General features: G+C 46.0%; 1 protein-coding gene and 1 pseudogene across 2 annotated transcripts in view; both read left to right on the plus strand.

The window, feature by feature from the left end:
* The window catches only part of LOC143964360 (synaptotagmin-4-like), a 100,972-nt gene that overhangs the window by 52,985 nt on the left and 32,868 nt on the right, over positions 1–15,119 (plus strand). For both annotated transcript variants that reach the window (XM_077474078.1, XM_077474077.1), the window contains exon 2: positions 7,374–8,227. In XM_077474078.1, the coding sequence (XP_077330204.1) occupies positions 7,374–8,227 (854 nt within the window). The remainder of the gene's footprint in view (positions 1–7,373; positions 8,228–15,119) is intronic.
* LOC143964660 (U2 spliceosomal RNA) lies at positions 5–94 on the plus strand (annotated as a pseudogene).

Below are 15,119 nucleotides of genomic sequence, written 5' to 3' on the forward strand. Positions count from 1 at the left end.
ATGTTCTTCTTCTTGGCCGTTTGGCTAAGATCAAGTGTAGTATCTGTTCTTATCAGTTGACAGGAGGTGGCGCTTGCTTCCATCCCTGCTCTACGATGAGGTGGAGCAGGGGTGGCAGTTGCTATGCAAAACCTGCTGGCGTGAAGGTAACCTGGAGCGGTTCGTAGCCGAAAGGTAAGCCTTCTGATGGGGATGGAGAACCACTGGTCGGCGCTGAAGGGTCGGGACCCTGGCCTTCTGGCCTGGATTGGGGCAGCTCTAGTTCTGGTCAGATTTTCGGGAGGGAATGCTGGTTCCCCTTTCTCCCACCGGGGGAACGCCAGTACTTCCCGAATGTAATTAGGTAGGAGTGATGGGAGTGAGGGTGGGGCCTGATGGCAAAGGGCTCTCACTAAGCTCCCAGATCTTCATGCCTTCCTGCCTGGGGTGGGGGCTGTGGGTCAGGGATGCTTTTGAAAAGCCTGTGGTGATGTGCCTCTGAAGTGGCAGTTCAGGGGTGCCTTACACTCACTGTGAGAAATCACTTTGACGTTTGGCACCATGGTAACTTCACCACAACACACGTTTTTCACACCTGCCTCTTGGGCCCGGCCTTTTGGCTAGGACCAGGGGAAATTTTGATTCCTGGCCGGAGGACCGGCCATTGTATTTCACAATGGTCACTTTCACTCACTCTCCCACTTCTTTCTCCCCACTTTCTTTTAATTTATCCCTTGTTTGTCACTTTTTTGTTTTTTTATGTTTGGTTTGTCACGTTTTGTCACGTGTGATGAGTAGGGTGTCGGTCCTCGGGCCAACCCTGAAAGTCTTGGGAGGGGGTGGACATAGGCCTTTTGGCTTTGCTCGCCCTCTCTCTCTGGGGGGTCTCCCTTCGGGGGAGCCCCAACCGAGTACTTGGGTGGGTCTGTTTAGGCAGACTTTCCAGAGAAAGGTGGTCGTCTGGTTTTGGCCAGATGGACCTAGTATGGTACCTCAGTCCCCATCTGAAGCCTAACGCCCCGGGGGATCAGGGTAAGGTCCTTCCTCGTGGAGGACAGTGGTAAACCCGTTTTTGTGTTCACTCTTTATGTGTGTGCATTTTTTTTGGCACCGGGTGGAAGTTTTTGGGTGTGTTTTGCACGCCACAGGCTTTTCAATAAAAATAAAAAAAAAGACCTAGATAAATGTTTGATCTGGGTCAGTCCCAGGGTTAGTGTTTGGGTCAAAGGTCATGGTCAGTTTTTAAATTAGTGTCAGTGTGTTTTAGGTAGGATAGAAAAAAAGCAAAATGTGCACTATTGTTTTGGGACTGTACTACACGTACAAACAACAAATAACATACACATAGGTGGTATCACTGCGGTTGTTCTTTAGGGGTAGGTTATGGTAGTAACAAGAGCACAGCTACATTTAAAAAAAAAAACAGTTTTTTTCACTATTTTGGGCCAGTTTTCCTTTGATGGTAAAAAATTTTTTTTTTAAAAATCAGGCGATATAAAACCCAGATTTGGTCCCGTCTCCCCCTTGGGGTGATGGGCCGTGTAAACTTGGTCAAAATGATTCTTCTCCCCAAGCTGCTCTATGTGTTTTGGCATGCTCCCCTGCGCATCCCTCTCAGAACCTTCAAATCCTTGGAGGCCATCTTAAACACGTTTGTTTGGGGTTCGTCTCGACACAAGCTCTCATGGAGTGTTTTGAAATGTCCTACCCACCTGGGCGGCACCGCCCTACCAGACCTGCACTATTATTATCTGGCCGCTCAACTGTCCCATTTCTACTATTTCAATCAGATTGACAAAGATCGCTATGCCTCACTGGTATGCTCCCCATACTACACTCTGGTCGTACACCCGCTCCGTCTCCTTATGCGTGGCTCCGGGGGACCTTCCGTCCCGATGAGAGACATGTTGTCCCACCACTGTTTGATTTGGCAGCAGGCCACGTCCATTACTGGGGCCCCTAGGTTTCACTCCCACACCCCCCTTTGGGACAATCCCCTACTTCCCGAACTCTCTACGATCCCCGACCGCTCTGTGTGGCTAGCCGGGGGCGTTATCTTTCTGTCCCAGGTTATTACCAATGGCTCTGTCAGACCCTTCCAGGCCCTCAGAGCTGACTTCAACCTCCCTAATAGAATGTTTTTTAGGTATCTTCAACTCCGCCATGCCCTCAGCTCTCAGTTTGGCTCCCATATCCCCAGGCTTGAAACACCTCCGATAGCAACAGCCGTGCTAGGTGATGACCCTAAGAAACTGATTTCTTTTTTTTACACCAACCTGCTCACGCCTGGGGCGACTGCCCGCGCCTACCGACTTAAGGCTAGATGGGAGGCCGACGTGGGGGTTATCGAGGACGCGGACTGGGAAACTGCACTTGACACCCCTAAGCTGGTCTCCCCGAAACTCTCTGACAGACTTACACACCTCTACATGCTACATAGGTCATACCTGACCCCTGGGCGGCTGTCCAAGTTTAGACCTGGCTATGATCCAGCATGTCCTAAATGTGGTGATCCTCAGGCCACGTTCTACCATCTCCTTTGGTCCTGTCCTGAGTTGCAGGTTTACTGGAAGCAAATTGTTGACTTCCTTCATGACCAAATGGGCTCCCCTCTGACGCTATGCCCCCGCCAATGTTTGCTGGGGATTCTCCTCGTATCCGAGGAGGCAAGAATCCCGACCGTTTTTCTACAGGAGACCCTATACCTAGCCAGACTGCAGATAGCCCGCACCTGGTTGCGCTCTGCGCCCCCCACCGCCCGACAATGGAAGGCGGCTGTCAATGCCACTCTCCCCTATAAAAAACTGCTGTATATGCATAGAGGCTGCCCGAGCAAGTTTGCCAAGCTGTGGGATAAATGGATGGGGGACTCAGATTCATGTACCGACTAGTGTAGTCTGTGGTCTGTACGCCTCTTTACACCTATCCGGGTTCGGCCCGGCGAGTTCGGCTGTCACCGTGGTTGTAGTTGGGCTCCCCGCCCTCATAATAATGATTTCCTGCTTCTCTCTGCAAATTATTTTGAGTAGAATGTATTATGGCTCGGCATATGATTCCCAACCTCTGAGTTCCTCTTTTCCCCCCATATCTGAACACACTATATTGCCCCTTGTTTTTTATGTAACGTGCAATCTGTAAACAAAGAACCCCCCCCTCCTTGTGTTTTTCAGCCTGTGGTATTGTTAGCAGCTGTTTTATATCCGTATATTTGGTGTATGTTGCACCCCATATGTGTTACTGTTATCCTATGTATTTTGTATGCTCAATAAACGTTCCTTTTTTTAAAAAAAAAAAATCAGGCGATATCAATTACCATTTACTACCAAATGAAAGCCCAATTTGTCCTGAAAAAAAAGGCTATCATTCCACTGGATGCACAAAGTAGTTGTGATAATATGTACGATTTTACTAACACATGTAAAAGTTGCAAAATTGTGGTTAGGCATCAAGATTTGTTTTACTTACTGTTTTTCTTAGGTGTGAAGGGGTTAAAGATGCAGATGTATGCCAAAGAGTACCATGAAAAAAAGATTTTCCCTTTCCAGTCTCTCTCTTGCTTATAGCTTTTTGCTCAGTACTTGCAGCATATGACTTTAGCTTATGTGAAAGAGAGTCTAATATTAGATTTGGAGAATAAAATGTGCAATAACACCAGTAAGAAGTATCATTTCCCCTTCACATTTGGTATGTGTTTGTGCCACCTTTCTTTTCTTTTGTATTTCATATTTGCTGAAGTCTGTCACATTGGTGCCATTTTTAATGCTTTTACCACAAACAGCACTACTTTGTGGTCTTTCCCCAAAATCTCATCTGGTTTCTGGTTGGTAACTTTATTAGATCCTTTCATTACATTTGTCAGCTGCTCTACCATTGAGGTTTGCATATTTCAAAGCTTAATAGAACTCTACAGAAAAGACTTGAATAAATTTTTTAGCAAAGAATAATGGTGACTCGGGCAATTAATTTTATTAAAATGTAACAATATCTGGTTTTCATGCAAAAAGCGAAGCATCCCAGTCTTGTGCCTCCTTTAAATGACAGACAGGCCCATCTCCAAGTGTAAAGCCTCCTTACTGATACATCTCCTCAATGCGGTGAGACCATGCATGCCATTGCAATGGAAGAAAACCGGCAATCCAACTAAACAATTTTGGTTAAAATTGATACATTTATCAAAAGGGAGACTTAACGGTTATGTTTAAAAACACTAGAGAAGAAATTCAGGTCCACCTTTATACCATGGTCATATTTTAAGTCTACAGAGACACATTTACAGGAGTTTTCAACTGTCATCTAATCTCAACATGATGGAAACTTTTGGGTACCTTTGTTGTAATGTGCTTTTGAATTCTGTGTCTCTCTCTCTCTGGAACCCTGTGGAGAATAGCAGACCTGCAGCCCCCTCTCCCCACCCTCCACCACCTCTCTTCCTCTTCTCTTCTTTCTATCTTCTCCTTCTTACCCCAAAACTCTGCTCCCTCCCATGACTCTCCCTCAATTGTGCCCACTTATTCTCTTCCACAAGTACTTGCCACTCACCCCTCATTAGGGCATAGGTTGCCCCCTTGACCAGCCCGCACCACACTGTGACCTAGGTATATGACCCACACGTAATATTCTCAACATAGAATCAGATAGGCAAGGAGCACTTAGAACCCAGTTTAGAAATCTGCCTAATATGCCTTTACTTACCATATTCACTAACTCAACATCAATAACTCCCTTTCTACCCATCCACATACATTTCTCTTCCATGGTTCACCCACCACCTTTATCTCTAGGGTGCCTTGTGGTCTTGTGTCTCCTTGATGGGTGCCTGTGTTTGACGCTGTGACGGGGGCGCCCGCCTCAGTTCCCGGTTGCAATGTCTTTGAATGGCCTACCACTCATGGCCTTCCACCACCATCTTGCTTATCCTAGTGAGTACTTTGATCTTTCAGGGGGTTTTATCTGCTCCTTCTGTACCTACACTAATCATTTTTATTTATTATATCCTTTAAATTATATAAACAGGACGTGTCTGCTCCTGATGAGTGGTCTAGAACCATGAAACGCATTGAGCTTCCAGACATCTTCTATTCATCAGTCTTATTGCATATATGGATTATTCCTTAATACAGGAATTTTGAGGCCAGTGATCAGGCAGGCATTACCGCGCAATAATTGACTATCCTTTCCGACATTGGTGGTCCCTTGATTTTATCCAGCAATGATATTTGTACCAGTGTTATTACCTATCTTACCAGTCTTGTCATTCGATATTAGTAATCTGTATGTTGATCACTGTTTATCAGTGCTATTACTCATTCTAGATGTCTTGCCAAGTGTTAATAGGACATTGTTTGATACCATTGTTTGTATGTGAATCATTAAACAGTTTATTTACCCACCATTTATGTGTCGTCTTGCAAACGATTGGCTTCATTTAAAGTCCCAACTCTCTCCTCTTCTACTCGCAAGCTATTGCTTGCGTGTTTTTTTTTAATTTATACTCAACTTCAATGTTTTCAGATGACTAGTTTTTGGATATATGTTTTACAGTTCTCTCATTTGGATGATTGTACTGTATTGTATATCTCTTATGTGAAACCTTGAGTTGCTTTGTTTTTATTGTATTTCTACAGTATTCATATCTTATGAATAAAGTTTAAAAAAAGATAAAGAAATACATGATCCTGACCACTACTAAAAAGATATAATTTTAAGGTCTTTGTTATTTAGACGAGTTTACATTACTTCTCATGGGCCTTGGCCAGGGCCAAACTGGCCTACCAGGATATCAGGAATTTTCCCAATAGGCCAGGAGGTCGCCTGCCCTGGGGCTGCTTTGAGCTGTGACTGCAGCGGCTCCCATAAAAATATGGCTATAGGTGCTGCTCTGAAGCTAGTTGTGCTCAGGAAAGCCTGTACACTCTCGGACATTTTCAGGCAGGCGGGCGCATGCGCAGTGAAGTAATGGCACCAGGCAGCACCATTTTTAAATGTAAGACACTCGTCTCGGTGATGGCATGCACCTCTCCACATCATGGCTGGGTAATACTAAGACTGGACCCCTCCACAGCCTCCTACACCTCCTGCTACTCTCCTGTACCATGTCTGCACAGCCTATTACCACCTCCTGTACCATGACTGCTCAGGCTATGACCACCTGCTGTACCATGTCCACACAGCCTATGACCACCTCCTGTATCTTGACTGCACAGGCTATGATCGATCACCTGCTGTACTATATCCGCACAGCCTCTGACATCTCCTGTACCCTGTCCACACAGCCTATGACCAACTCCTACACCATGTCCACATAGTCTATGACATCTGTACCATGTCCACACAGCCGATGACCACCTTATGTACCATGTCTGCACAGCCTATGACCACCTCCTGTACCATGGCTGCACAGCCTATACCATGTCCGCACAACCTATGACCACCTCCTGTACCATGTCCACACAGCCTATGACCACCTCCTGTACCATGGCTGCACAGCCTATACCATGTCCGCACAACCTATGACCATCTCCTGTACCATGTCCACACAGCCTATGACAACCTCCTATACCATAGCCGCACAGCCTATGACCACCTCCTATACCATGTCCGCACAGCCTATGACCTCCTCCTGTACCATCTCTGCACAGCCTCTGATATCTCCTGTACCATGTCCACACAGCCTCTGTCATGTTATGCTGTTGGGCTGGTATAATAATGCTATGGGGCTGGTATGAAAATATTTCCAGGGTTAGTTTTTATTCCCAATCCAGCCCTGACCTTGGCTCACGCAATAGCAGTTTTTTGATTTTTTTTTATGTTCATGCTTGACACTCAATGGCACCTGTTGTCCCTAACTTTGCCCTATTTGGCTAAATTATCCACATTTTCATTTTATGAAATATTTATTTGAGCATTTTCAAATTCATTTACTATGCGTTGACCAAGTTATTCTTTATTTAGTACAAAGACTTAGTTACACAAAATGTCCAGCAATTTGAATAGTCCAACTCCCACTAACTCCTGGCAATACTGTAATTCTTTAGTGCTGGGTTCACACTGATGCGAATTGGATGCGGGTTTCCCTGCATCCAAGTCATGTGACCGGCTCTCTAAATTGCATGCTGTGGTCATCATCTACAGACAACCTCAGGCGCAGAAAAAAGTCTGCTACTACTAGCATTTTCCTCATCTGTCTATTTAGAATTCTGAATTCTTTTATGTTGAGATTTGATGGTAGCAGTCCTTAGTAAGCAACTAGTGAAAGTTAGTGATTAAAAATCCAAAGAACTAATGCTAATGTATACATAAAAAGGCAAAAGGCAGTAGACAAAAAAATAAATCTGAAATACCGTTCTTGTATCAAGTTTTCTTTTATAAAAAAACTCCTTTTTTTTTTGGCTTAGTCCATTTGCAGGTACTCCTGGGAGCTGGACTGGCCCTGCTGTGCTTCTGTCTTCTGTTGGGCTGTGCCATCTGTTGGCACAAGAGACGAAGGCAGCAATCTACAAGCAATCATGAAAATGACTCTGTACTGCAGGACAGTAAAAGCCTCGAGCTGTCTAATAACTCAGAAAGGTCTATTTCAGTGTCAGTATACAATCAATACAAGACTCTGGATGGGAACATTACACCCAAAGGTGATGATGCACAAGCAGTTCAACATGACCAAAATTCTATATCTGACAGATCTATTCACGTTAGAGCTTCTCTGCCCAGTCTTTACCAGCTACCAAGAAAGACCAAGCATGTTTTGAAGCGCAGGAGCACTGTTTTTGGGGATGGTACTTCAGAGGGTGATCGTGCCAGTTTGGTGAAGATGCCATTCTCTTGTACTGAACCTGATGGATTCACAGGGGGTAAGCAGAAGGTTCAGCCACTTGTGCACTTTACCTTATATTACTCACTGAGTGAAGAAGCTCTTACTCTAACTGTAACTGGCTTCTCCAATCTTCCAAAAAGATTGCATCGCAAGAAAGACTCATTTGTCAGAGCCTATCTTCTTCCTGGATTTCTGGAGCCACAGTATGGGCCAACAGAAGATTCAGATAGAGGACAAAAGTTTGCTTTCTTCAGATACAGTCCGGAGAATCTGAAAGAACGGACCCTGAGGCTAGCAGTATATTCACGGGATCGGAACACTCAGAGGGAAGGTTTCATTGGTGAAGTACTTTTCCCCTGTTCCCAGGTCGACTGCAACTGTCAAGCAGCATCTGATTTTACAAGGGATCTGTCAATTACCAAGGCAAAGCTTAAGAAGGTCAGTCCATCTCTTGTATAGCATTTATTAATTAACATGCTGCTGAATACCTGGGTGAACTACAAATACATCAGTGTAGCTACTAAACACTGCAGGCATATACACACACCTGTAATAGTAAGCATGCTGGTTTAGTAGAACATTAGTCATGGTAAGTGCTAGCTAGACTATAAATCAGAAATCTCACATTTACCAGACATACTTGGTTACTTGCCCAAACTTGCTCCATAGCAAAATTATGAATAGTAACACAATTTTGAATAGTAAGAGTAGCAATGAAGAAAGTGGGAGTGTTGAAGAATAACGGATAACAGTAATGCCGTGTACACACGACCGCTTTTTCCTTTAGAATAAACTCTGATTTTTCCAACGGAGAACCGCTGAAACAGACTTGCCTACACACAAACACACCAAAGTCTGATCGTTTAGAACGCGTGACGTAAAACACGTATGACAGGACTAGAAAAAGGAATTTCAATAGCCAGTAGCCAATAGCTGCCCTTGTGTCGTTTTTGGTCCGTCGGAACAGCATACAGACGAACGGTTTTCTCGACAGTAATTGATTCTGTCGGAAAGATTTAAAACATGTTCTAGTTCTAGGTCCGTCACAATTTTCATTAAAAAAAAGTCTGCTGAAGACCACACACGATCATAATATCCGATGAAATGATTCCGTCTGTCTTTTTCTGCCAGAAAGTCCGATCGTGTGCACACGGCATAAGAAATACGTTTCTGTTGAGCTATATATAGGGAACTACAGTATCTCACAAAAGTGAGTACACCCCTCACATTTTTGTAAATATTTTATTATATCTTTTCATGTGACAACACAGAGAAATGATACTTTGCTGCAATGTAAAGTAGTGAGTGTACAGCTTGTATAACAGTGAAAATTTGCTGTCCCCTCAAAATAACTCAACACACAGCTATTAATGTCTAAACCGCTGGCAACAAAAGTGAGTACACCCCTTCGTGAAAATGCCCAAATTGGGCCCAATTAGCCATTTTCCCTCCCCGGTGTCATGTGACTTGTTATGCCGCGTACACACGATCAAACAACCGGGTGGAAAAGTCCGGCAAACTCAAGTCCGCCAAACAATCCCCCCGTGTGTAGCCTCCGGCATACTTTTTTGACCCGAAAGTACGGCGGACTTAGAATGTAGTTTTACACTCCAATCTTCCCACCGGACTCGCATTTCGGTGGACAATCCGGCCGTGTGTATGCCAGCCCGCCGTACTTTTGAAATTAACGCACTTTTCCCGCCCGGAGAAAAGTCCGCTCATTTCGAGCGGGTCTCCAGGTAGGCGGGGCCCGCGAAGGAGACATCGCTGGCCCCGCCGCCTGGTATGGACTTAAAGGGGAACCCCAATACCGAAAAAAATCGGCGTGGGGGTCCCCCCAAAGTCCACAACAGACCCTTGTCCGAGCACGCTACCCGGCTGGCCAGGAAAGGAGGGGCGAGCGAGCGCCCCCCCCCCTCCTGAGCCGTACCAGGCAGCGTGCCCTCAACATGGGGGGTGCCTTGGGGAAGGGGGGGCCGCGCGGCCCCCCCACCCCAAAGCACCTTGTCCCCATGTTGATGAGGACAAGGGCCTCTTCCCGACAACCCTGGCCATTGGTTGTCGGGGTCTGCGGGCGGGGGGCTTATCGGAATCCGGGAGCCCCCTTTAATAAGGGGGCCCCCGGATACCGGCCCCCCACCCTATGTGAATGAGTATGGGGTACAATGTACCCCTACCCATTCACCTGTAAAATAAAGTACAAAAAAAAAAAAACACAACACACAAGATAAAATAGTTTATTGCACAGCTCCGGGGATCTTCCGTCTTCGGGGGTCTTCTCGCCGGACTCCTCCGCTATCTTCTTGTAGCTCTTTTACTAGCGGAGGAGCCCGGCATTCTTCTTCGTCGCCGCGGCCTCTTCTTCCGACTTCGGGGGTCTTGTCCCCCTCTTCGGTTCTTCTGCCGGGCCACCGTGCCTTCTTATAGCTCTTTTAAAGGCGGTGGCCCGGTCTTCTGTCGCCGCCGCCGCCTTCCGTTCTTCTTCTTCTTCTTCTTCTTCTCCTGGAGATGTTGACTCGACGTTCTCTCCGGCTGCAATGCCAGGGACGCGCTGCGCTGCGACTTATATAGGGACAAGGGGCGGTGTCACATGGGTTGATGTCACATGGCGACAGTCCCAGCATCCTCCAGGACTGTGACATCGTAAGGGGGCGGGGCCACCATGTGACACCAACCCATGTGACATCAACCCATGTGACACCGCCCCTTGTCCCTATATAAGTCGCAGCGCAGCTTGTCCCTGGCATTGCGGCCGGAGAGAACGTCGAGTCAACATCTCCAGGAGAAGAAGAAGAAGAAGAAGAACGGAAGGCGGCGGCAGCGGCGGCCACCTGTAAAAGCGGCGGCCGCCTGTAAAAGCGCTATAAGAAGGCGCGGTGGTCCGGCAGAAGAACCGAAGAGGGGTACAAGACCCCTGAAGTCGGAAGAAGAGGCCGCGGCGACGAAGAAGAATGCCGGGCTCCTTCGCTAGTAAAAGAGCTACAAGAAGATAGCGGAGGAGTCCGGCGAGAAGACCCCCGAAGACGGAAGACCCCCGGAGCTGTGCAATAAATTATTTTATCTTGTGTGTTGTGTTTTTTTGTACTTTATTTTACAGGTGAATGGGTAGGGGTACATTGTACCCCATACTCATTCACATAGGGTGGGGGGCCGGTATCCGGGGGCCCCCTTATTGAAGGGGGCTCCCGGATTCCGATAAGCCCCCGCCCGCAGACCCCGACAACCAACGGCCAGGGTTGTCGGGAAGAGGCCCTTGTCCTCATCAACATGGGGACAAGGTGCTTTGGGGTGGGGGGCCACGCGGCCCCCCTTCCCCAAGGCACCCCCCATGTTGAGGGCACGCGGCCTGGTACGGCTCAGGAGGGGGGGCGCTCGCCCCTCCTTTCCTGGCTGGCCGGGTAGCGTGCTCGGACAAGGGTCTGTTGCGGACTTTGGGGGGAACCCCACGCCGATTTTTTTCGGCGTAGGTGGTTCCCCTTTAAGTCCATACCAGGCGGCGGGGCCAGCGACGTATCCTTTGCGGGCCCCGCCTACCTGGAGGCGCGCTCGAAATGAGCGCACTTTCCTCCGCATGTGTGGGCGAGTCCGTTCATTTCAAAAGTAGGGCGGATAGTACGGCGGACTTAGTACTCCGTATTAGTCCGCTGAAAAAGTGCCGTGTGTGGGCAAGTAGCCCGTTCGGAAAGTCCGACGGACAGTCTGGCGGGAAGTCCGCCAGACTAAGTACATCGGACAGACGGCTACGTGTGTACGTGGCTTTATTCTTACAAGGTCTCAGGTGTGAATGGGGAGCAGGTGTGTTAAATTTGGTGTTATTGCTCTCACTCTCTCATACTGGTCACTGGAAGTTCAACATGGCACCTCATGGCAAAGAACTCTCTGAGGATCTGAAAAAAAGAATTGTTGCTCTACATAAGGATGTCCTAGGCTATAAGAAGATTACCAAGGCCCTGAAACTGAGCTGCAGCAGGGTGGCCAAAACCATACAGCGGTTTAAAGCAGTTGTATACTTACCTGTAGGTAAAATGAATATCTCTTAAACCTGAAGTGAGTGGCTGCATGCCTGGGAGTGACATCATCATGGCTCCGGCGACTCTCAGCGTCGGAGCCACAAACCCAGAAGAAACGCAGAGGGCAAAATGTCAGCTCCCTCTGCGTGGCCCACAATGCGATACGGGTTCCTCGTTCTAAGGTATTTCATAATGAGCTAGTATGAGGTGCATACTCATTAAGCCTTTGCCTTACGGGGTTTTATTTTTTTGTGTGTTTTTTTTTTTTTTCTATATGCGGGTATACAACCGGGACAGGTTCCACTCAAAACAGGCCTTGCCATGGTCGACCAAAGAAGTTGAGTGCATGTGCTCAGCATCATATCCAGAGGTTGTCTTTGGGAAATAGACGAATGAGTGCTGCCAGCATTGCTGCAGAGGTTGAAGGGGTGGGGGGGCAGCCTGTCTGTGCTCAGACCATACGACGCACACTGGATCAAATTGATCTGCATGGCTGTGGTCCCAGAAGGAAGCTTCTTCTAAAGATGATACACAAGAAAGCCTGCAAACAGTTTGCTGAAAACAAGTACCATGACTAAGGGCATGGATTACTGGAACCATGTCCTGTGGTCTGACAAGACCAAGATAAACTTATTTGGTTCAGATTGTGTCAAGCGTGTGTGGCGGCAACCAGGTGAGGAGTACAAAGACAAGCATGTCTTGCCTACAGTCAAACATGGTGGTGGGAGTGTCATGGTGGGCTGCACGAGTGCTGCCAACACTTGAGAGCTACAGTTCATTGAGGGAACCATGAATGCCAGGATAAAGGATAAAGGTGATGGACTGACCAAGCATGTCTCCAGACCTAAACCCTAATGAGCATCTGTGGGGCATCCTCAAACAGAAGGTGGAAGAACGCAAAGTCTCTAACATCCACCAGCTCTGTGATGTCATCATGGAGGAGTGGAAGAGGACTCCAGTGGCAACCTGTGAAGCTCTAGTGAACTCCATGTTCAAGAGGGTTAAGGCAGTGCTGGAAAATAATGGTGGCCACACAAAATATTGACACTTTGGACCCACTTTGGACATTTTCACTTAGGGGTGTACTCACTTTTGTTGCCAGTGGTTTAGACATTAATGGCTGCGTGTTGAGTTATTTTGAGGGGACAGCAAATTTACACTGTTATACAAGCTGTACACTCACTACTTTACATTGTAGCAAAGTGTCATTTATTCAGTGTTGTCACATGGAAATAATAATAAAATATTTACACAAATGTGAGGGGTGTACACATTTTTGTGAGATACTGTACTATGGGCCGAAGACCTAAACCATAAGCATAAGCTGGAAGGTAATATGGAGGTGGAGTAAGGGGTAATTAAATTATGAGTTACAACTTCTTTGGACGCTTGCTTATTTTTAATCAGTGATTTCAAAGTGCTAAAGACAGAGGATCATCATAGCCATACCAGCATTGTTAGAGGCAGGCAATTGCAGTCTCCATGTTTTTCTCATGAGAGGTTCCTTTAACCATTTGGGTCCCAGGTGCCATTTTAAAATGGTGCTGGGACAGTTTCTGTTTGTCACAGAGCTGGTCATATTAGCTTTGGGCAGTCCTGGTAGGCTTTAGCCCTGGAACCCCTAGCTGTCAGTGACATCTGCAGTCCATAAGGGCGCACAGGCAAACCTAGAGATTGAATCGATCAGCTCCTGGGTTTTGGACCCTGCTAAAGAGCACTCCATAGAAGTACTCCATATCAGGGACTATATACTGCACACAATGCTTTTAAATTGTTATGGTGATTAATTGACTGATTACAGCCAGCAATAGATCACTAGGAGAAATATATATATATATATATATATTTTTTTTTTTTTTTTTGCTGCAAAGCCAGAGCAGAACAAGACTCTCCCTGAAAACATTTATTTAGAAAAAGTTAATTGAAAAAAAAAAGTTTATGCAAACAGATTCTTTTTTCCTGCATTCACCTAAAAGTAAAAAAAAAAAATCTCTCCTAATTAAAATTCAATTGCTTACTTTAAAGGAGTTGTAAACCCTTGTGATTTTTTCACCTTAATGCATTCTATTCATTACGGTGAAAAACCTCCTGTGCAGCAGCAGCCCCCCCCAGAGCTCCCCTTTTCCTTACCTGAACATGATCGTTCCAGCAACTGGGGACAAGCACAGCATTGTCAGCCGCTGTCTCTGGTTCTCATTGGACAGATTGATAACAGCAGGAAGAATTGGCTCCCGCTGCTGTCAATCAAATCCAGTGACACGGGAGCCAGGGGTGGGGCCTAGTCCTGCTGTATGTGTCAATGGACGCAGCAGCAGGACTCGGGAACGTGCCCGCACAAGTGCCCCCAAGGAAAGCAGTTTTCTGTAGGGGCACTCGATGAGGAGGAGGGGGCAGGAGCACCACCAGGGGACCCCAAAAAAGGAGGAACAGGGCTGCTATATGCAAAACCCTTGCCCTGGGCAGGTAAGCATGACGTTTGCTATTTTAAAAAAAAATTAAAAATTAACCTTTACAATCACTTTACATTTTTCAATTCTGCTACTTTTCACAAAAATCACAATTATGTGATATCAATCAAAAAGCCTTTAGGGTTATATTTCAGGCTTATTCCTGGGGATGCGCAAGTCAGGTAAGTGTTTGTTAAAAGAATGGAGATGAAAATGCTTTTGTTTTTTTATTTTGACAATTTTTTTCTAATTAGCGGCAATAAATAAAAAATAAGTTAGAGTAGGATACAAACATTTAAAGGTATATTTGTGACATCTTAGAATTAAAAAAGTTCTGGGATTAAGAGGGTTATATGGTTTATGGTTCTGATAACCAAAAGGTTAAATAATACATATGCAGACATTGCTAGGTTGGGCTAGATGCCTGCCAAATACTTTATTTGTATATCTGTGTGTCAATGCAACAACTCCTCCGTGTGCTTCCAGGTACTCAGCAGGGTTGACAACCTCCTGCAGCATTTTTTACTGACAAAACATTTACTAGCGGAGCACTTTTTTTACTGGCAACCTGAGAAATTACAGAACTCCTATTGAAAACAAACACAGTGAATATTTGAACAGTATAAGCATGATATGGAAACACTGACAATACTTATAACAAAGTAATTTGCTTGATTTCCACTTAAAAAGTCAACAAATATGAAATTATGAGCCCCGATATTTACTGGCAGTTGTAAGAAAATCGTTGCTTTTTACAAACTATCAGTAAATTTACTGGCGGTTGGCAACCCAGGTACTCAGTTGCAGAAGTTATTTCCAATATGAGAGGTTTTCATCCTGTAAACAGGGCAGCCATCAGAATTTTTTTTGACC

Source organism: Lithobates pipiens, unplaced genomic scaffold (assembly GCF_037356315.1).
Source record: "Lithobates pipiens isolate NorthernLeopardFrog02 unplaced genomic scaffold, aLitPip1_a1.2 Scaffold_8, whole genome shotgun sequence".
Taxonomy (NCBI): domain Eukaryota; kingdom Metazoa; phylum Chordata; class Amphibia; order Anura; family Ranidae; genus Lithobates; species Lithobates pipiens.